The sequence below is a fragment of the Felis catus genome, chromosome B2, assembly GCF_018350175.1.
Source record: "Felis catus isolate Fca126 chromosome B2, F.catus_Fca126_mat1.0, whole genome shotgun sequence".
Classification (NCBI taxonomy): Eukaryota; Metazoa; Chordata; class Mammalia; order Carnivora; family Felidae; genus Felis; species Felis catus.
This window is the reverse complement of record NC_058372.1, coordinates 67,481,871-67,504,641: the sequence shown is the minus strand read 5'-3', so window position 1 is coordinate 67,504,641 and position 22,771 is coordinate 67,481,871. Positions and strand designations below refer to the sequence as shown.

Below are 22,771 nucleotides of genomic sequence, written 5' to 3'. Positions count from 1 at the left end.
CCCCCATTCATGCTCTGTCTCTCTCTGTCTCAAAAATAAATAAACGTTAAAAAAAATTAAAAAAAATGTTTTTTAGTTAATGCTTCATTTGTATTTCAAAAAGTGCTTTTATAGACTCTTTTCTGGACATTGATAAACCTTGCAAAGATATCTACTGAAATTTTACTAGTATTTTGTTCCAACTTTCCAGGTCCTGAGAGTGTTAAAACAGTTGATTAAAGTCTATGGGAATGCTTGTCTAGTGAACTAGGCTCCTTTTGTTTGTAGCCCAGAAATATCTTTGTGAATGTATGATTGCTTCAGCCATAATTGTCTAACTATTATTTTCTCACAAAGAAATCATCAGCCTGTGTTTGTGAGATTGGTGTCTGTTGTCATGGAAATAAATAGTGTCACAAACTCAGTACTGTACAAAGTAGGGAGGAAAACAGGCTGAGAAACACAACCTTGGAATGGAAAAGATGCTGAAACTATTATTTGTAAGTTACTTCAGTATTAATTTGGAAGATATTCCCTTATTCTATCTATTTATCTTATACTTTTTTTTTGGAGTGCCATTAATGCAGCTTTTGGCTCATTTAAGTTCAGTCACTTTCAAGTACAACTATTTTACAATGGCTATGCCTAGCTGCAGTTTATGAAATTCAGAGGCACATATGAAAACAAGGTGTATATCAAGCAAAGGAAACATGTGCTGCACATTGAAAATCTAGAGACCAGTTGCTGGGGTGTCAATGATCAAAACAAAATAAAACTTAAGAAGCAACAACCAAACCGAATCAGAAACAGTTTGTTTATATTCCCCCAAGTAGAGAAAATATAAAAATATGTGGCCATTTAAGTAGGAAATAGAGTTCAAGAAGGCCTTCAAATGAGTATTAGCCTCAAGCACTGTGGGGGGAAAGAAGTCAATGTGTTCTTGAAAATAAGTATTCTGGGTTTCAGTGAAATATGTAACTAATTTCCCTCCAGAGATGAGATGTCCTGTCAGCAGTTAAAGTTATTTTTAATGGAGTTAGAATTTTCCATTTGTGCTTGGGCTCTGGTAAGATGCCCAGCTCCTGTTTTATTTATTTTTCCCTCTAAATTCTACAGTATGATAGGTTTCTGTCTATACCAGTTTTCTTTTTTTTTAAATTTATTCTTACCTTTACTTTTTGTGCTGAAATGTAGTTGTTTCGTCATGAGTATTTTTTAAGATACTCATTTTTACTCTTCAAGTAAAATAATAGTCTTCAAAATTCTTGTAACAACATTATATATCATTTGCTTGAATATAAAACAATTACTGATGAAATGTATGCTGTAGAGACAGATAGTTTTATATTTATGTCATGCTGTGGCGTAAACCCTAGTAAAGGTAGCCAATATAAAGTGACCTGTATATTTATTTTACATTTAAATTATGGAAAGTGAGGGTTTTATTGGAAGACATCTGTGCCTCCTATTAAGTTGAGGTTTCCATATTTTTCCATTTGGGTTGTATTTTTTTTTTAATTGAAAGAGCCAAAATTTAGTAGCAGACATTTTCGATCAGCTAGAACAAGTGGTGTGTTTTATTTTGATGACTGATGGCTTTTAAGTTTTCCAGAGGAATTGGTGGTTTTTAGTTTCATTAGAGTTCAGCTCTATTGGAAGTTTGCACTTATACTTTTAAATAGCATGAACAAGTAGAGTTTTCATGAAAAAAACGATTGCTGGAATTAATATTTGCAAGTGATATGAAGTCGTTGAAGTTATTATAAGTCATCCATTGAAATGGGCTTATTTAAGTTACATCAGAGAGAAAAGGGTGATGCTAAAGATGTAAAGATCTTCGTGAACGATGGCTGACTATGTTGTAAACCGGAATTAAATGTAAAATTTTGGGATTTAGATGCAATTTTCCCTTTGAAGAGAAAACGTTTTTAGGCACGTATCCCTTCATGTATGGATGTCATCCTTGTCCTCAAGGGCTTTACTATCTGACTGGACGTACAGGGACCAGGGTGATAGGTAGGAATCAGATATGATTCTAAAGTTTGAGTGCATCAGTCTGCTGCACTGACAGGAAAGGACAGGTGGCTCAGAAAGAAGGAGTGGGCAACCTTAGACAAACTGAGTCTGAATTCAGCAAGTTAGGATGTGCACTAGGATGAAGGAATATTTACGTATCTAGTAAATAACAGAAAAATGATTTCCCTTTCATTTCTATTCTAGAACGTGGTTCACCTAAGGATTTAGTTACTAAAGATATCACCGACACATCAATTGGGGCTTATTGGACATCTGCTCCAGGAATGGTTCGAGGTTACAGGGTTTCATGGAAATCGCTTTATGACGATATTGAGACTGGAGAGAAAAGTCTTCCCAGAGATGCAATTCATACTGTGATAGAAAATCTGCAGCCAGAGACCAAATACAAAGTTTCAGTATTTGCAGTTTACAGCAGTGGAGAAGGAGAACCTTTGAATGGAGAAGCCACGACTGAATGTAGGTAACAGCACGAGGGTGTTTGTGTTTGTGTTTGTGTTTGTGTTGGTGCTACCTAATAGCTATCAGCTCAAGTGACAGTTTAACCACTTGCCTTTATTTCTTTCTTTTTATGTGACAAATGGGGTCTGAAAAATTAGCATGTTTTAAAGAATGTGGTTTAAATTCAAGTTTGCTTGGTTCATTTAGTATAAAAATTATATCAAATTTTGAAATATTGAATCCCATCCAACTACCTATATTTGTTTCTTTGTCTTTTTTCCTGATAGAGTGGTCAGCTAGTTAGATCAGGAGCTATGGAGACAAAGAGAATGCAGGCACGTTTATAGCTATGTGACTTTGGGCAATTTCCCTTGAGTTTCAGTTTGCTTATCTGTAGATTGAAGTCTCTAAGAGTTGACTTGAGATTAAATGAAATGACAGTGTGCAAAGCACTAAGCATAGTGCCGAGCCACTTAGAGTTGATTGATAAATGATAGTGGCTATTGAAGCTATGATTATTATATACCCAAGACTAATGCTAGATTCCTAGAGTCTTTATTTTATTCCTTTTTTATTTGGTAAGGTTAAATCAAAAGTCCACTCAGTGTTTTTTGATGGCTTAGGTTTACCTTAATATCATTAATATTCCTTCCTGTGAATAGTTTTGAATGACCTAGCATCATTTATTATCAGCTGGTTGGTGAAAGATGTGCCAGCATTTCATAATTCTCTTTCCTAAAAAACCATTTGTTAACAATAGGAATTTATTTTTTTTAACTTTATTTATTTATTTTAAGAGAGAGATAGAGCAAGTGCAAGCACGAGCCGGGGAGGGACCGAGAGAGAGGGAGAGAAAGAATCTCAAGCGGGCTTGCTGCTGTCAGCACAGAGCCTGATGTGGTGCTTGATCCCAGGAACCATGAGATCATGGCCTGAACCGAAATCGGGAGTTGGACACTTAACCAGCTGAGCCACCCAGGCACCACCAAGTATAGGCATTTCTAAGAATTTGTAGGAGAAGATTTTATTCCTTTTGTTTTGGGAAGATTTGAGGAAAAGGGAAAAGAATGGGACCTTCTTGAATTTCCTTTTATTAGAAAGAAGTGGAAGAAGTGGGGAATTGTTTTGGGTAAAAGAGAAGAGAGAGAAGTGCCATGAGCAATTTTAGATAAGTCCTATATCCTGATTTTAAGTTGTCTTGAAGTCTTTTGGTCAGAGTTGTCTGAAGAACTCATCTCTCTCTTTTTTTAATCACTGGAAAACTCAGAAGAATGTGTCCAAGTTTAAATTTGTGCAAAATTAACGAGATTTAAAACAAACTCCTTATTGGAAATTTAAATATGTGAAAAGGCACATTGCTCAGATATTCACATGACTGGTTTCCATGGTAGTAAATGAACTCTTGTGTCTGAATATATTGGCTGATGTAGTTTAAAAATTTGGCAGAAGTTCATCTGGCAGAACTTTATTTGTTGTAAAGAGAAATCATTTCATAAACCAGGCCAGATATTACACATATAGCCAACTTTATTTGTAGGAGTGAAGATACAATTCATGTGATTGAGCAGTTACAAAAGTATCTGTATTTAGAGGGGAGCTTTTTCAAAAATCTTCTCATTTGTGTCTTCTTCCAAAAAGACTAAGTCTTCAAATATTTATTTGGGACTGAAAATCTCCACAGGGGATATGTTTTAGCCAAAAGCAAATATGTTAACAGAAACCCTAAATAAACCTTCATCTCTAAGAAGCTGAGCCTCTAAGAAATTTTCAATATTTTTTTGACTAATTGATTGAGTTAAAGGTAAGTGAACAGAAAGGCCTCTTTTGAACTAGGAGCAGAGTAGGCAGGAATGAAACGTACAGTTTTCAGAGTTTCATTTGTACACAAACTGCTCAAACATCTAAGCAAATGATAGAGAAGACAAGAAACTTTCTTTGTTCTACTTCTGTTTTGTTGTTGTATTTTATTTTGCCCTCTCTGTGGAAAGTAAAGCAGTTTAGAAAGTACTTGAGAAATCGGAGTCAGATGTGGTACTTGGGTGGTGGATGAATCCTAAAGTATGGATAAATAGGCAGAGTCACTAGGTCATGCTCTCAGAGTTTCTCATAAACTTCCAAGGGGACATTGTGGAAATATTTTCAGGAGTGCTTTCACCTGAAACTCAGCAACATGGTGTGCAAACTGCTGACACAATGAAAACCGTGGATTGTGGCTAGAAAGCCAGCAGATGGGAACCTTTCTATTGGCGCTCGAGTTTATGGCAGCTGGGTTAGCAGAGGTACAGTGGGTGTTGGAAAGCATCTTGTGAGAGCTTCTAAAACATGAAAAGCACTTACAGATGTGAATGTTGCACCCTTTTATAGCACGTGGCATACCTATCAATGAAGTGAAAATTTTTGCTTCTTGCTCATGGGAAGCCAGCGAGGCTTTTTTTTTTTTTTCCCCTAAACTTCAAAGTTTTCCATGAAGACTAGGGTAAGATATGTTGTACCTTATTTCACCTCGATTCTTTTATTTTAAAGAATTAATTAAAAGGCAGGAATATAATTGTGTTCCTTGAAGCATTTCCAAGTATGATTTACAAAATTTGACTGTTACTAACATTTAAATTTGGGACTGTTTTGAGGTTTGGGATCTCATATTTTGGGGGATATAGGTGTCTTACAAGACCAACACTTGTAAGAATTAACTGTTAATTTTTCTCAATTCTGAGTTGTGAGAAGTTGGTCTGGAAATTTTGTGCAAGAGAGATACACTTTGTTCCACTGAATAAAAATTTAGGCTTAGAAACAAGAGGTCAGAAACATGAGCACAATCTTTTCTAGAAAAGTGTTAGACACACATCAACTTACCCAATATTTGTGACAATTGGAAATGATACTAATCCAAATAGATTGTTATTCTATATAGTGCTCTTTCCTATACTATTTCCAAAAGTTTTTGTAAGGACTTTACATTTTTTCCTTTGAAAAAAATATAATAAATATAAATATCATATGTATATATAAATAATAGTTTACTTACCTAGAGAATAGTAATAGAGAATTGAGGATTAATCTGAATAAATGTTAGTATTTATAGAAAGTAATGGGCTTCGCTGAGAATTCTTAGTGTCTTTAAAGCCTAAAATAAAAAATTGTATCCAGTTTACTCTAAGTTTAATGTATACTTTTGCATCTCCCAGAAACAATCCATAACCATATATTGAATTTCTTTTTTTTAATGTTTATTTACTTTTGAGAGAGAAACAGAGAGACAGAGTGTGAGCGGGGGGAGGGGCACAGAGAGAGAGAGAGAGAGAGAGAATCCAAAGAGAGAGACAACAGAAACCAAAGCAGGCTGCAGGCTCTGAGCTGTCAGCACAAAGCCCGATGCAGAGTTTGAACCCACAAATCCCGAGATCATGACCTGAGCTGAAGTCGGACACTCAACGACTGACCCACCCACCAGGCGCCCCACCATATATTGAATTTCTTTATCTATTTTGTCATTATTTGTCCTTTCTAAATAATGTATCTTTTGCTTACATAGCTGCTTTAAAAATTTTCTTTTCATCACCGATTTGAAGCAATTTGTTTCTGATGGGCCTTGATGAAGTTTTTTTCATACTTGTGCTTGGGGCTTATTGAGTTTCTTAGATCTGCGAGTTTATACTTTTATAAAATTTGAAAATGTTTAGACCATTATTTTTTAAAAATACTTTATTACACCCCATTCTCTTTAGGTACTCCAATTATACATGTATTAATTTGTTTGAGGTTATCACACAGCTTAGTATTGTGCTGTTCAGCCTTTCAATCTTTTTTCCCCTTGTGTTTGACTTCAGGTAGTTTCTATTACCATGTCAACAGGTTCACTAATTTTCTTTCCACAATTTCCAAATGTTTAATCTTAGACATTGTAGTTTTCATCTCGAAGTTTGGTTTGAGTCTCTTTTATATGTTCTATATCTTTACTTAACATGCCTAATACTTTTTCTCGCATTATTAACATGTGGGATATAGTTGTAATAGCTGTTTTACTGTCCCTTTTGAATAATTATGTCATATATGTCATTTCTGATGCTGTTTCTATTGGTTGATTTTTCTTCTTCTTATGGGTTGTCTTAGCTCTAACTGCCACAATAAAATACCATTAAGTGGTGGCTCAAACAACAGAAATTTATTTTCTCATACTTCTAGAGGCTAGAAGTCCAAGATCAAAATTCTGGCACGATTTGATTTCTATTGAGAAGTCAGTTCATGACTCACAGATGGCCATCTTCTCACTATGTCCTCAAGTGGCCTTTCCCCAGTCTCTGCATGGAGGTGGGGTGGGGGGAGAGAGAGAGAGAGAGAGAGAGAGAGAGAGAGATCATGCTCTGATGTCTCCTCTTCCTCTTATAAGGATTTCAGTCCCATCAGATTAGGACCCTAATCTTACTACTTTATTTAATCCTGATTACCTCTCCAAGGTCCCAACTCCAAATACCATCACATTAGAGGTGAAGGCTTTAACAAATGAATTTTAAGGAGACACAGTCACTCAGTCTATAACATAAGTCATATTTTTTCCTTCTTTGCATGTCTGGTAATTTTTATGAGATGCCAGACTTTGTGAATTTTACTTTGTTGGGTGCCAGATATTTTTACATTCTTATAAATATCTTTAAGCTTTGCTCTGGGATTCGGTTAAGTTATTTGGAGTAGTTCAATCTTTCTCAAGCTTCCATTTAAGTTCTGTTACAACCAGACCAGAGAATCCCTTAGTTGAGGGATAATTTTGCCCCATTAATGGGGCATCACTGGGGGGCTGCATGAACTCTAGGAAATAATTGTTCCTTCTGCTGCTTTTGAGTAGTTCTTTCCCTAGCTTTGGGTGGTTTCCTCATACATATGCACTGATTAGCACTGGGCTGAAGATTCCAGGAGGACTGCTTGCAGATTTCTGGAGCTTTTCCCTCTGTTACACCATCTCCTCTTCAGTACTCTGCTCTGCAATTCTAGATGCCTTGGCCTCCCCTAACGCACAAAACCATCTCCTCTAAGTGAGATCTAAGTGAGATCATCAGGCTCCATCTGCTTTCCCTCTTCCTGAACTGGGGCTGGAAATTCTGTCTAAGCAATAAGCCAGGATAATCATAAAGCTCACTCCCGTTTGTTTTTATCTCTCAGGGATCACTGTCCTACCTTGCCTGATATCCAATGTTTGAAAAATTTTGTTCAATATACATATTTAGTTTATTTCGATTTTTTAGTTGTTACAAGTGGCCCTTGCCTGTTGGAACACGAAAATTTCTCATAGGATCAAGAAAGATTCTTTGCACTGTTTCCTTCAGTTTAGTGTCTTCGTGTAGAAATTGCTTATGATCTTTGAGTGCTAAGATTATTGAACTGAGTGAAATGATCTTGCTTATATGCTTTAACTTTGTAAAAGAAAAGGGATGTGTGTTGGCTTTTTGTGGATGTTTAGTGATCTGTTTCTGATACTGATATAGTTATTAATAACTGTGAAATATTAGTAAAAGATAATTTAATAAAAAACATTGATTATATATTTATCAAACACTTTTTACATAGTGTTCCCTAAAACACTCAGTGTATACCAGTTTGTTTTTAGAACCCTGGAGATATTTTTATGTGTTAGAGTTTCCTATTCTTTTTGTGTTCATGTCAGTGGCAGTCACAAAAATAGGGTTAACTATAGTCAACTCTGGCTAATCATTTATGGACCATACTTTTTACTGAAAAGACCCAAATAATATTTCTGACCCTGCATCCATGATTTTTAGTATTCTCCACAGCATGATTGCTACTGGAATTCTTTACGGATGGAAATATAATAAAAATTCTAAAGCTCATCTCCGGAAATGGATGTTTTCTTTACTAAAGTCTCTAGAATGCAAAAGGAAATCTGTGCAATATGAACTTCCATTTTTTAGTTATTAGCTAGATAAAGAGAAAACATCTTACCGTGATCTCACTGAGATTAAGCTCACACGCCATCATGAATTTATGAGAGATCACATTGCTAAGCAAAAGAATACTGTACATATTTAAGAAACCACAGTTTCTTTTCACATAAATGGGAAAGAAGACATGTATATTTTCTTTCAACACGGTATACATTGTAATCTCCTTTTATCCCACAGTATCCCCAGATTCAAAAACCTTGAAAGTGGATGAAGAAACAGAAAACACAATGAGAGTTACCTGGAAAGCAGCACCTGGGAAAGTCATCAACTACCGTGTTGTGTATCGCCCCCGTGGGGGAGGGAGACAAATGGTTGCTAAAGTGCCACCCACAGTCACCTCAACAGTGTTAAAACGACTTCAGCCCCAGACCACATATGACATTACAGTTCTCCCAATATACAAGACTGGAGAAGGAAAGCTTAGGCAAGGATCAGGAACAACAGGTATAAAATAATTTTTTTTTTGGAAGGGGGCAAGAGTATAATATATTAAAGGAAGGCTTTAATACATCTACTTTATTTGTTAGTGCCTAAAATTAATTCCATAGTAAATTAGATTATAATAATCAGATGGGATCCTGATTAGCATACTAATCCTGGTAAAATGATTCTACATATTAATGTTCTAATGCTAATATGATCTTATGAATGGTGAGAATTATTTATATATCCATTTGGATAGCACTTCGTTATCAGGATTTTTATTGGATGTTATGTCTGGTGCTACCACATTTTATAAATATACAATTTGAAGTGTGTTTGCGATGATTCCCATGTACCTCACTTAGATATCGCTAATCTGATTTCTTATTGCAGGGGGTAATAAAAAACCCCAAACCTAGTCTTATGGATAATATTTTAAAACATTTTTATCTTTACAGCTTCTCGGTTTAAATCACCCAGAAACCTCAAAACATCTGACCCAACCATGTCAAGCTTCCGAGTGACTTGGGAGCCTGCCCCTGGGGAAGTAAAGGGTTATAAAGTCACTTTCCACCCTACGGGGGATGACAGAAGACTGGGGGAGTTAGTGGTTGGACCATATGACAATACAGTTGTTTTGGAGGAACTTAGGTAGGAATGAACTATATTCAGTTATGGTTAAAAGATCGAATAATTTATGTAAATTAGTAGGACTTACACAGATAATCACTTATGTGTCTGATTGCCAGCAGAGTGCTTAAAATCAGCTGAAGTTGCTTTCTTAGTCTTGTTCTTACGGAAGATGAGGTTAGGATTCAGAGGCCAAGCTGAGTTTTTTGTGACATTTTAATGGTTCGGAATGGCATCTTTTCAATAACATCCTGCTTTTTAAAAATTAACTTTCATATTTCACGATGTCACCAAAAGCAGCTTGTCCCTAGCCAGGCCTGTTGAAATGTGGGGGTTCTTGTGCCTTCTGGAAAGGCCCAGGTGACTCACACTGAGATGCTGAATGTGAATCCTCTTCCAGGGTGGGCCATGGGAGAGAGAAGCAGGACTTTGTGCTTGGTGCCAGCTGGCAGGAACGGGAAAGGGTGGGCTGATTAAAGGTCTCGCTTCAGGCTGTGCAGTGGAAAACAAGGAAGTCTGGGTTTGAACAGCACCCTACATTCATCACAGTAGGAAGAATGGACTACTGTGCATTGCCTTTTGGAAAGTTTGTTTGTCTCGATCATTCATTCGACGATACTGAAATCTATATAAATACTCATTGTTTACTTTTAGCAGATTAGAGAGGATGAGATTTATTGAGGTTGCTATGTGCCAGGCATTGTGCAAGGTACTTTATGTTACCTTGCAATATACAGCATTTGAATTATTTTCTTAAAGCCCATTGCTTAGAAGCAGTACCTTTTAACTTGCTGTAAGTGAACGTTCGTAAAATCAAGATGAATGTGTTTAACAAAGCAAAATGTGCTACCCCTTGAGCCAGTTCTACATACGAACTATATATTTTAACATTTCAGGGCAGGTACCACGTATAAAGTAAATGTTTTTGGAATGTTCGATGGAGGAGAGAGTTCACCCCTTGTTGGACAAGAAATGACAACCCTTTCTGATACAACTGTCATGCCAATTTTATCCTCTGGTAAGAAACTGAGTTACATTTCCCCAGGAAAACTTAGTATTATGATGCTATTTCAAATGTGAACTGTTAGGTTAGTCACACAGTGAAAAGCAAATATAAACACTTTATACTACAATATGCTTAAATAATTTGCACACTTAAAAACGTATCTTCAAACAGCTAGCTAAACATACCTTTGACAGTATTTTTTAAGGCCTATCTTGTCAGCATTTGCATTGGTTACATAGTACGGTATTATTTAAAGCTGAGGTTTTGCAATGGGTAGGTTACAAACATTTTCTCTCTTTTTAATAACTAAAATGCAATGTTATTTTGTTAAAGTAGTTGCAGAAATGATTTATTTGGGCTGAGCAAGCAGAGTTCGGTTACATAAATAGGTGGACAGCCATGACTTGGTAAGCAACATGGAAGCATAAGCTCTCTGGATTTTTCTGCTCCTGCCACAGTTATTGCTTTGATGTGATGAAGCTAGCTTTGAACGTTCTTAGAGGTGGAAGTAGTGGATAGAATTTACCTCTAAATGTTTTCCATCATTTGATAAAAAGGAGTAGACCTGGGCAGAGTAGGGGCAGGCTTGCAAAGGCTTAGGTGTTTGGAGTGGTATTTGGGAGTCTTCAGTCCTGATGGGAGGTACTATATGCAAAGGATGCCGTTGTAGTGTGATGAGCATCATTTAATTTTCTCGGATGCTACCACGGCAAGAAGTTGGAAAAGTCATAGCTGGTAATGTAAGCTTCCAGAAAAGAGGGGATTTAAAAAATGTGGATGTGGACAAAATAAGTCAAAGTGTCAAATCCTGCTGTTTTGTATGAATGTTCTGTTGTTTCTGTTATGATGATATTAACTGACTTATATTTTTATTTTGTAGCTTGTGCACTGAGGATATTGGGATTTTTCTCTTTCCAAAGCACCCTAGCTTTGTATCAGTGTTTGTGCTTGTTGTCTCTAAAGCTCTCAATTTGTATATTTGTTTGCATACTTTTCTAAATTGTCTTCCTTCTTTCTTGATTTTTTAAATGTGCAGACTTCACCATCTGTATTTACCTGATTGTTTTACATAGTACATGATAAAGTTAAACAGCTAGCAACTCAATAATATAGTAGCTATCAGGTTTTAGAACAAGGTATCTTTACTTCCAAAAGGTCTAATAAAGATTCATGTGTCTAATCCTTCATAATATATGTAATAATTACCCGAAGCTTAATTGTTTTAGAAGATGTTTTAAGCTCACTAAAACCTTTTTTAACTCACACATTTTATCAGTTCATTTCATATTTGTCTGCCAATGACCATTACATATTACAAAAAAATGCTGCATCTAATTTTTAGATCACATTAAACTTTTATTAAAATTATTAATGCCTTGTCGCCAGATGGCTATACATTCTCATTCAATTATTTCAGCTCTTGGGTTTGTAAGCCCTTTCAAATACAATGATGGTTTAATTTAAGTCTCCAGCATCTATGACTGTAGCCAGGAAAGAGTCAAAGATGAAGGAAAGATTTGCCATTGAAATATCATTGGAGGAATTGGTGATCCTTATGAATGTTATTTGAGGTTAATGAATCATATTGACATATTTTTGGAGTCTTGACCTCCAAATCACCAAGCTAAGCTACAGAACTGAAGCAGCTAGGCAACACTGAGCATCCAGGGATGGCAGAGGCATGGCTAGGAAGTCATTCTACTAAGACTTTGCTCCTTACTCTGTCCTGTCTCATGATTGCCATGTCAGGAATGGAGTGTCTCACCAGAGCGGAAGCAGATATTGTGTTGCTGGTGGATGGATCATGGAGCATTGGCCGGGCAAATTTTAGAACCGTGAGGAGTTTCATTTCTCGCATTGTGGAAGTCTTTGAAATTGGTCCCAAAAGAGTACAAATTGGTAGGTCTGGCAATATTGAAGACCTTTAGACATTTTTGTCCTTTTTTATACATGCTAATGCCAGTGGTGTTATTTTAGCCCTTGCTCAGTACAGTGGGGATCCCAGAACAGAGTGGCAGTTAAATGCTCACAGAGACAAGAAGAGCTTGTTGCAAGCCGTGGCAAACTTACCATACAAAGGAGGCAATACTCTCACAGGTGAGTAAGGACAGCCTGGTGCACTTTTAGGTCTTGCTTTTGGTCAGAACTTGTGGCTGAGTAATGATGCGACTGATTTCTCTTTTAAAAATCCCACTAGGCATGGCTTTGAATTTCATTCGTCAACAGAGCTTCAAGACCCAAGCTGGCATGAGGCCTCGAGCTCGAAAAATTGGTGTTCTCATCACTGACGGAAAATCACAAGATGATGTTGAGGCACCTTCAAAGAAACTCAAGGATGAAGGCGTGGAGTTGTTTGCTATTGGTAAGCGCTCGAAAGGCTAGCAGTGCCCCTGGGGTTACAAAAGCTGAGGATATTTTTGTAGTTAAAATATTTTTGAAGCATAAACACATAAACATATTTTCCCTATCACATAATTTATTAAACATATTTTCCCTATCACATAATTTATCAAAAAGATATGCCAAGAAGTCAACTCATTTTCTTCTTTTCCCCTTGTAATGGGATGCAACGACATGGCTTCTTGGAAGAAAGTAATGGGTCAGGAGGACAAATGTACTATTAGTGGGATGCAGGAAAATCCCTGTTTGGTTTTCTGTGGCACCATGTTTATTTTTGATATCCATTATTTTACTTTCCAGAGAAAACACTCAAGAGACACTTTTTGGTGGGAAATTGGTGCTAGAAGCATTTAGAAGAAGCCAATTCAGAATAGCCTTTAGTTCACATTATTTTTTTATTTGTTTCTATTTTGTGCCAGAGATAGTCATTTTATTATTGAGGAAAATCATGTGTATGTTCTAGTTAACATTGAAAATCCAAATGCTTTTAATTTGATGTATCCTTTTTTTTTTGCAAGGTATTAAAAATGCTGATGAAGATGAGTTAAAGATGATTGCGACGGATCCTGATGATATTCATGCATACAACGTGGCTGATTTTGAGTCACTCTCTAGGATTGTAGATGACCTCACCATTAACTTGTGTAACAGTGTCAAAGGTCCAGGTAAGATTAGCCTAGGGCTTCTCGCCCTCAGCACTGTTGATATTTGGGAGAGATAATTATTTTTTGTATGGGGAAAGGGGACTCTTTTGTGTATTGTGAAATGTTTAGCAGCGTCCCTTGGCTCTGCCTACTGGATCAGTAGCATTCTCTGAGTTGTGACAACTAAAAATATCTTTGAATGTTGCCAAATATCTGATGGGAAGAATAATGCCCTCAGTTGAGAATCATTAGTTTAGTCCGTGATTTTTTCTCAGATTTGTTTCTGATGGCAACGAATTAGAAATGACTTCTAGCTTATTTGAAGATAAGCAACTAATATGGTAGAAATGGTTCATATGCTTTGGGTATTGAGAATACATGTATTTGACTTTTTTCCTTGAGTTTCTCTCTCCAAACATTTGCAGATTTTCCTTTTGGATTTTGAACAACAGACTGACCTTTTCCCTGGAGAAATAGACCAGCCAGGAAGCCAGAATTTTTAGGCTTCTGGCTCTGGGTTAGCTGAGGGAGTTGTAGTTTTATTTAGTTGGAGAGAACTTTGAGTGGGGATGAAAACATCTTTTATCAGTTTTCCTTTATTTATTTTTTATCAGCTGTGTAATAGTTGCATTCATTCTAGTTTCCCAGACTGTAAAATTGCTTGATAATTTTGTAGGCTTGATTATGACCCAACTATAATAAAGGTTAGAGTACTAAGAATGGAAATGCTTTCCCCAGCTTTACAAAGAAAGTTGAAAGAGTTTATAGGAGAATGATTGCTATGCTAATGAAGTCATTGAATTAATTCTCCTTAAATTATTATTTGGGACATCTTTCTAATGATCACTGTGAACTTAATATTTCTATTTTCATTGATGTTACGTCTGGATATTGGTTTGTAGTCATTCTGTTGTTCATTGGTCATTTCACTTTCCTTAACCAGAGAGAGCACAATCACAGGCAGTAGGATATTCCCAAATTTTAAAAGACTTGGTTGTTTTTCTTCTCTCTTGAGCAAGAAAGTGGGTAGCTTCTCTTACCACTGAACTAGGTCCTATAGGAGAACTAAACATAAATGAGAAACCAATTCTGTCCACACAGAGTATAACTTATTGTTAAGGAGATTAAGGCATGAATATAAATAATCAAATGATAATGAGGGTGGTGAATGTGGGTGGTCCAACAATGATAGAGACAGTGGAATTGTCAGGACCCAAATCCTTATTCATCGGTTATATGTATAAGGTTAGGGAAAGGAGGAAGTATTCAAGGACAGTTCAGAGGTTTTAGAGTCTAGGTGATTGGTAAACAGGTAGCACCACAAGAAAGAGTGAGATCAGGTTTTAATGAAAGATGAACCCAGGCTTGAATCTTCAGGGACTGAAAAATCCTTTGCCCACCCAGGGAGGTCTTACGGGCAATGGGACTCTAGACTGATTTACTTTTTATCAGGATGTGTGTACAAATTTGAAATACGGGGAGTAATACTGTTTCGATCTAATTTCAGATTTCATCACCTTGCTATAATAATGATAAAAGCGTATGCATTTTACTTCCATGTGTAGGTGACCTGGAAGCACCTTCTAACCTAGTTATTTCTGAGCGAACCCATCGTTCTCTTAGAGTGAGCTGGACACCTCCTGCTGACAGCGTGGACAGGTATAAGGTGGAATACTATCCCGTTTCTGGAGGGAAACGTCAAGAAGTGAGTAGACAACATCTACAGCCCACTCCTTCCTGATATTGAGATTGAGTCCTTCACATTAAGGTTCAAAAAATGTTGGGTGTGGAGCAAGAAAGATGTAGAGAGCGGCAGAACTGAATCAACAGTGGTGCTTTCTATTCCTTGCTAGGCAAACACTTCCATTTGGGCTTAATTAAAGGAAAAGAGCTTTGCTTAAATTCTCATGGTTTCTAAGAATTGCAGAATATCAATATGATTATTAATCAAAGGATGCTTGATTTATTTGTGAGTTTATAGTAGAATCCTTGAGGTGGAAGGAAACACTAAAGATGATCTAGTTTTACCCACTCATTTTACAAATAAATAAGGAAACAACAGCTGGGAGAATAAATGATATGAATTGTCTAAGATCTCATTGTAATCTGGTAATTTCCAAAAGCAAAAGACAATGGTTTCATCGAAATATAATTTCTAAGCTCATTGCAGTTAACTTACTTTGTAATGGTCGTAGAAAAGAAGGAAGTGATTACAGCATAAGTTGCTATTATTTTTTAAATTTTTTCCCCTAGTTTTATGTGAGCCGGCTGGAAAGTAGCACAGTACTGAAAGATCTGAAGCCTGAAACGGAGTATGTTGTTAATGTGTATTCTGTGGTAGAAGATGAATATAGTGAGCCTCTGAAGGGCACAGAAAAAACTTGTAAGTCAGATTAAAAAAAATCTTCTCATTATTTTGTTTTTTAAGATGAATAGGTGGCAGTCTATGTGGGATTTTTGGCAGCCTTACATATCATTCCATTGTTCAATATCCATTCAACAAATATTTATTAAGTGTGTTCTTTGTACCGGTGCTCAATAAATACTCATCTGTGCTTACTGGCTGTTCTTGCAATCATGGGACTCCACTGGTAGAATGGGTAGTCATGGCCATAGATAACGGAGAGGGCTCACTTACCTTTCATATGGTTATTCACTTAAGAAAAGTGTCATGTGGGGAGTGGGACAAAGATTAGGAAGAGGAGCTGTGCAGAGATGACCTATTCAGTTTTGCATGTAGCCAGATCTTCCTGCTGTCAATGACATCAACCCTTTTTTCCTGGCCTTTATTAGAGAAGTTCTAATGGCTTTGACTTTGAGTTGAGCTTCTGGCAGAGTTGTTCCTTGCTCCTATTCCTGGTAAGGTTTCTGAGGCCATATGAAAGAACTCTTTCCTTTTCCCACCTTCTTGGCTGGACTCCAGGGGAAGGGAGGCCAGTAATAAGATGAAGGAGTGGGCATCACTCTCTCTAAGACAAGAATTGACTCTACTTACTGTTCAGTTCCTTAAGTCTTTATCTCTTCCCCCTCTCTTTATTGTATAAGGTTTAGGTGTACAATATTGTAAGCTGACATCTGTATACACTACAAAGTGATCACCCTCAAAAGTCTATTATCATCCATCACTCTACACTTGATCCTCTTTATCCCTTTCACCTACCCTCCAACCCTGTTCCCCTCTGGTAACTAGTGATATGTTCTCCGTATATGGATTTGGTTTTGTTTGTTTGGATTTTGTTTGTTTTTAGACTCCACGTATGAGTGAAGTCATGTGGTATTTCTCTTTCTCTTAACCTATTTCACTTAGCATAATACCCTCAAGGCCCATTCTTGTTGTCACTAATGGAAAGATTTAATTCTTTTTTATGGCTGAGCAGTATTCCACTTTATATATACTTCTATATATTTCATTATATATCACTTCTTCTTTACCCATTTATCCACCAGCACACAGAGAGGTTGTTTCTATATCTTGGTCATTATAATATGACATTATATAATATAAGCATTATATAATGCTTCAGTGAACATAGAGTTGCATATATCTTTTGAATTAGTGGTTTGTACTCTTTGAATAAATAGCCAGTAGTGGAATAGCTGAATCTTATGGTATCTATTCTTAATTTTTTTGCAGAATCTCCATACTGTTCTCCATAGTGACCACACCCATTTGCAATCCCACCAATAGTGTATCAGGGTTCCCTTTACTCCACATCCTTGCCAGCACTTGTTATTTCATATCTTTTTGATAATAATGATTCTAACACATATGAAGTGATACCTCTCATTGTAGTTTTGAATTGTGTTTTCCTAATAATCAGTGATGTTGAACATCTTTGCATGTGCCTGTTAGCCATCTGTATGTCTTCTTTGGAAAGATGTCTATTCACATCCTCTGCTCATTTTTTAATTGGGTTCTTTGTTTTGTTGTTCTTGTTGTTGTTGTGTTGTATGAGTTTTTTATACATTTTGGATATTAACTCCTTATTGGAGTTTTGATTTGCAAATATCTTCTTCTATCCAGTGGGTTGCTTTTTGTTTTGATGACATTTTCCTTTGCTGTGCAGAAGCTTTTTAGTTTGATGTGGTCTCATTTGTCTATTTTTATTTTTGTTTCCCTTGCCTTTGGAGTCTCAGCCACAAAAGCATTACCATGACTGGGGCAGCTGTGTGGCTCAGTTGGTTAAGTGTCTGACTTCAGCTCAGGTCATGATTTCACAGTTCATGAGTTTGAGCCCCACATTGGGTCTGTGCTGACAGCTCAGAGCCTGGAGCCTGCTTCAGATTCTATGTCTCACTCTCTCTCTGCCCCTCCCCTGCTCACACTCTGTCTCTCTCTCAAAAATAAATAAACGTTAAAAAAATTAAAATAAAAAAAACATTAACAAGACTGATGTCAAGGAGCTTACCATCTATGTTTTGGTTCTAGGATTTTTATAGTTTCAGGTTTTGCATTCAAGTCTTTAATCCATTTTGAGCTAACTTTTGTGTATGGTGTATGAGAGTGGTCTAAGTTTCATTCTTTTGTATGTGGCTGACCAGTTTCCCAGCACCATTTATTGAAGATACTGTTTTTATTCCATTGTACATACAATGGTTCCTCTGTCATAAATTAATTGTCCATATATGTGCAGGTTAATTTCTGGACTGTCAATTCTGTTCTATTGATATGTGTGGGTTTTTTTTGCCCATACCATACTGTTTTAATTACTATAACTTTGTAATATAGTTTGAAATCAGAGACTGTGATACTTTCAACTTTGTTCTTTTTTTTAAATTTTTTAACATTTATTTATTACTGAGAGACAGAGAGACACAGAGCATGAGTGGGGGAGGGGCCGAGAGATGGAGAGACACAGAATCTGAAGCAGGCTCCAGGCTCCGAGCTGTCAGCACAGAGCCCGATACGGGGCCTGAACACACAAGTCGCGAGATCGTGACTTGAGCCGAAGTCGGACGCTTAACCGACTGAGCCACCCAGGCACCCCACAACTTTGTTCTTCTTTCCCTGTGATTGCTTTGGCTATTCAGCACCTTTTGCGGTTTCACATACATTTTAGAATTATTTGTTCTAGTTTTGTGAAATATGCCATTGTAACTTTGATAGGGATTGCATTGAATCTGTAGATTTTTACGGATAGTCTGGACATTTTGACAGTATAAATTCGTCCAATCTATGAGCACAGTATGTCTTTCCATGTCTTTGTGTATCTTCAATTTCTTTTATTAGGTTTTATTAGTTTTCAGTGAATAGGTCTTTCACCTCTTTGGTTAAATTTATTACTAGATATTTTATTCTTTTTTATGCAATGACAAATGAGGTTATTTTCTTAATTTGTCTTTTTGATAGTTTGTTATTAGTGTATGGAAATACCATGGATATCTGTATATTGATTTTATGTCCTGTGAATTCATTTATTAGGTCTAACAGTTTTTGGTGGCATCTTTAGGGTTTTCTATATATAGTAACATGTCATTTGCAAATAGTGATAGTTTTACTTCTTCCTTTCTGATTTGAATACCTTTTTTCCGCCTTGCCTAGTTGCTATATTTAGGACTTCCAATACTATGTTGAATTAGTGGTGAGAGTGGGCATGCTTGTCTTGTTCTTGAACTTGGAGGAAAAGCTTTCAGCTTTTTCCCATTGAATGTGATGTTGGCTGTGGGTTTGTCATATACGGACTTTATTATATTGAGGTAAATTTCCTCTATTGCCACTTTGTTGAGAGTTTTTTTTAAATCATAAATGGGTGTTGAATTTTATTGAATGCTTTTTCTGCATCTGTTGAGATGATCATATGATTTTTATCCTTCATTTTGTTAATGTTGTATATAACATTGATTGGTTTGTGAATTTGAACCATTCTTCATCCCTGGAATAAATCCCACTTGATCATAATGTATAATGCTTTTAATGTATTGCTGAATCTGGTTTGCTAATATGTTGTTGAGGATTTTTACATCTATGTTTGTCAAGGATATTGACCCATAATTTTCTCTCTTTTTTTGTGGCATCCTTGTCTGGTTTTTATGTCAGGGTAATGTTGGCCTCATAAAATGTGTTTGGAAGCATTCCCTCCTCTTTAATTTTTGGAAGAGTTTGACAAGGTTACGTATTAAATCTCCTTGACTGTTTGGAAGATTTCACCAGTGAAGCTGTTTGGTCTTGAACTTTTGTTTGCTGGGAGTTTTTGATTTCTGATTCAATCTTCTTGCTAGTAATCACTTTACTCAGGTTTTCTATTTCTTCCTGATTCAGTCTTGGGAGATTGTATGTTTCTAAGAATTTATCCTTTTCTTCTAGGCATATTGTTTTTTGTAGTAGGTCTTTTAAAAAAATGTTTATTTATTTTAAGAGAGAGAGAGAGGGAGAGAGAGAGAGAGGGAGAGAAAGAGAATCCCAAGTAGACTCCATGCTGAGTACAGTGCCATTCATGGGGCTTGATTTCACAACTGTGAGATCATGACCTGAGCTGAAATCAAGGGTCAGACACTTAACTGACTGAGCCACCCAGGCACTCCTATGTAGTGTCTTATGATCTTCCCCCCCTCCCCACGACATCAGTTGTAACTTTTCTTTCATTTCTGATTTTATTTGAGTCCTTTTTTTTCTTTGTTTGTTTAACTAAGGGTTTTTTTTTTATTTTGTTTATCTTTTTCAAAGAACCAGCTCTTAGTTTCATTGATCTTTTCTATTTCCTTAGTCTCTATTTAATTTATTTCTGCCTCTGATGTTTATTACTTCCTTCCTTCTAACTTTGGGCTCAATTTATTTTTCTTTTTCTAGTTTCTTTAGGTGTAAAATTAGATTGTTTATTTGAGATTTTTCTTGTTTCTTGACATAAACCTGTATTGCTATGAACTTCCCTCTGAGAACTGCTTTTGCTGAATCTCATAGCTTTTGGTATGCTATTTCTCTTTTATTTTTTTCTAAGTATTTTCTGATATCTCCTTTGCTTTCTTTGATGACCTCATGGTTGTTCAGTTACATGGTATTTGTTTTCATGTTTTTGTGTTTTTTCCAGTTTTGTCATTGTAATTGATTTTAGTTTCTTACCATTTTTGTCAGAGAAGATGCTTGATACAATTTTAGTCTTCTTAAATTTATTGAGACTTATTTTGTGACCCAACATGTGATCTATCTTGGAGAATGTTCCATGTGCACTTTAGAAGCATGTGCATTCTACTGCTTTTGGATAGAATGTTCTGCATATATCTATTATGGCCATGTGACCTAATGTGTCATTTAAGACCAATATTGCCTTATTGATGTTCTGTCTCATGACCTATTCATTGCTGTAAGTAGGGTTTTAAAGTCTCCTACTATTATTTTTTTGCTTTCAATCTCCCCTTTTAGGTTTTTAAATATTTGTTTTATATACTTTTGGTGCTCCTGTGTTGGTTGTTTATAAATAAACTTTTATTTTTAATGTTGTATCTTCTGGCTGGGTTGATCTTTTTATCATTATGTGGTGCCCCCTTTGTCTTTTAGTACAGTATTTATTTTAAAGTCTATTTTGTCTGATATGAGTATAGCTACATCAGCTTTCTTTTCATTTCCATTTTCATAGAATATTGTTTGGCATCCCTTCACATTCAGTCTGCATGTGTCCTTATTTCTGAAATGAGTCTTTTGTAGGTAGCATATAGACAGTTCTTTTTTTTTTTTAATTTTTTTTTCAACGTTTATTTATTTTTGGGACAGAGAGAGACAGAGCATGAGCGGGGGAGGGGCAGAGAGAGAGGGAGACACAGAATCGGAAACAGGCTCCAGGCTCCGAGCCATCAGCCCAGAGCCTGACGCGGGGCTCGAACTCATGGACCGCGAGATCGTGACCTGGCTGAAGTCGGACACTTAACCGACTGCGCCACCCAGGCGCCCCAGTTCTTTTTTTTTGTTAATCTATTTATCCACTCTGTCTTTTGATTGGTAAATTTAGTCCATTTATATTTGAAGAAATAATCAATAGGTATGTACTTATTTCCATTTTGTTGTTTTCTGGTTGTTTTTGAAGTTCTTCTTTGTCCTTTTTCTTCTCTTTTTCTCTCCTCTTGTGGTTTTCTGGCTTTCTTTAGTGTTATGTTTAGATTTCTTTCCTATTTTCTTTTATATATTTAGTATTAGTTTTTCTTTGTGGTTACTGTGAGATTCATATGTAGCATCCTATGCATATGATAGTCTCTTAAGTTGATAGCAACTTAAATTTGAACACATTCCCAAATTTTACATTTTTATCCCCCATTTTTCATATTTTTAAAGAAATGATGTTTTATGTAAGAAGATTTTTTTAAATATTTATTTTTGAGAGAGAGAGAGAGTGTGGGTGGAGGAGGGGTAGAGAGAGAGAGAGACAGGGGGACAGAGGATCCAAAGCGGGCTTTGTGCTGATAGCAGAGAGCTGGATGTGGGGCTTGAAATCACAAACCATGAGATCATGACCTGAAGTCGGATGCTGAGCCACCCTGGCACCCCACGTTTTATATTTTTGATGATACATTTTACATCTTTTATTTTATGCATCCTTTAGCTAATTATTATAATTTTAGTTAACTTTACTACTTTTGTCTTTTGACCTTCATACTTGCCTTATTGGTGATTGATCTACTATCTTTGCTATATATTTACTTTTTCCAGTGAAATTATTACTTTCATATTTCTCCTACCTCTCCTACCTGCCCTGATATGGCTCTTTTCTCTTTGTTGTGGAAGGTACTATTCCTCTAGTTCTCAGGTCTTTCTGTTTCAGAGGAAATTATTTCATATGTGGCTATAAATTTTTCACATCCATGGGAAGAGGTGATTTCAGAGTCTTCTTTTGTTACCATCTTGAACCTGTCCTCCATCTCTTCTCTTACTATCCTTCATATTAGATCATAGGAAGTGGGAAATAATGTATTTCATAATGGGCAGGATTAATCTGATATTTTCTTGAAACTTTAAACTCAATCTTTGGACAGTATATAGAAAGCTATATGGGTATTAAATGAAGAGGAAACTGAAAATCTTTTACTGTGCCTCATGGGCCTGGTTTCCAGAAGTCCACGAATCCCCTAAGTTCCAGTTATTAATGTATGGCACTCTCACTTAATTTTTTTTTAATTAATGATGAAATAAAATACTGTACTTGTTACTTATGTATGAAATTTTATGATTGAAGTCTTAAAAGAGACAACTTAAAGATATTCCAGAAAAAGAGATTGACATTTCAGGAAGTTGGTATCTATTTTCACTTCCATATGGACTCATTAGAATGCCAGTG

The 22,771-nt window shown here is 36.2% G+C and overlaps 1 protein-coding gene across 1 annotated transcript in view; it reads left to right on the top strand.

Moving 5' to 3' along the window:
• Positions 1–22,771, top strand: part of COL12A1 (collagen type XII alpha 1 chain) — a 116,222-nt gene that overhangs the window by 34,008 nt on the left and 59,443 nt on the right. Inside the window, 10 exon segments of the mRNA XM_019830870.2 lie at positions 2,200–2,472; positions 8,586–8,852; positions 9,290–9,482; positions 10,358–10,479; positions 12,217–12,366; positions 12,445–12,564; positions 12,665–12,829; positions 13,386–13,532; positions 15,077–15,216; positions 15,765–15,894. Coding sequence (XP_019686429.2) covers positions 2,200–2,472; positions 8,586–8,852; positions 9,290–9,482; positions 10,358–10,479; positions 12,217–12,366; positions 12,445–12,564; positions 12,665–12,829; positions 13,386–13,532; positions 15,077–15,216; positions 15,765–15,894 — 1,707 coding nt within the window.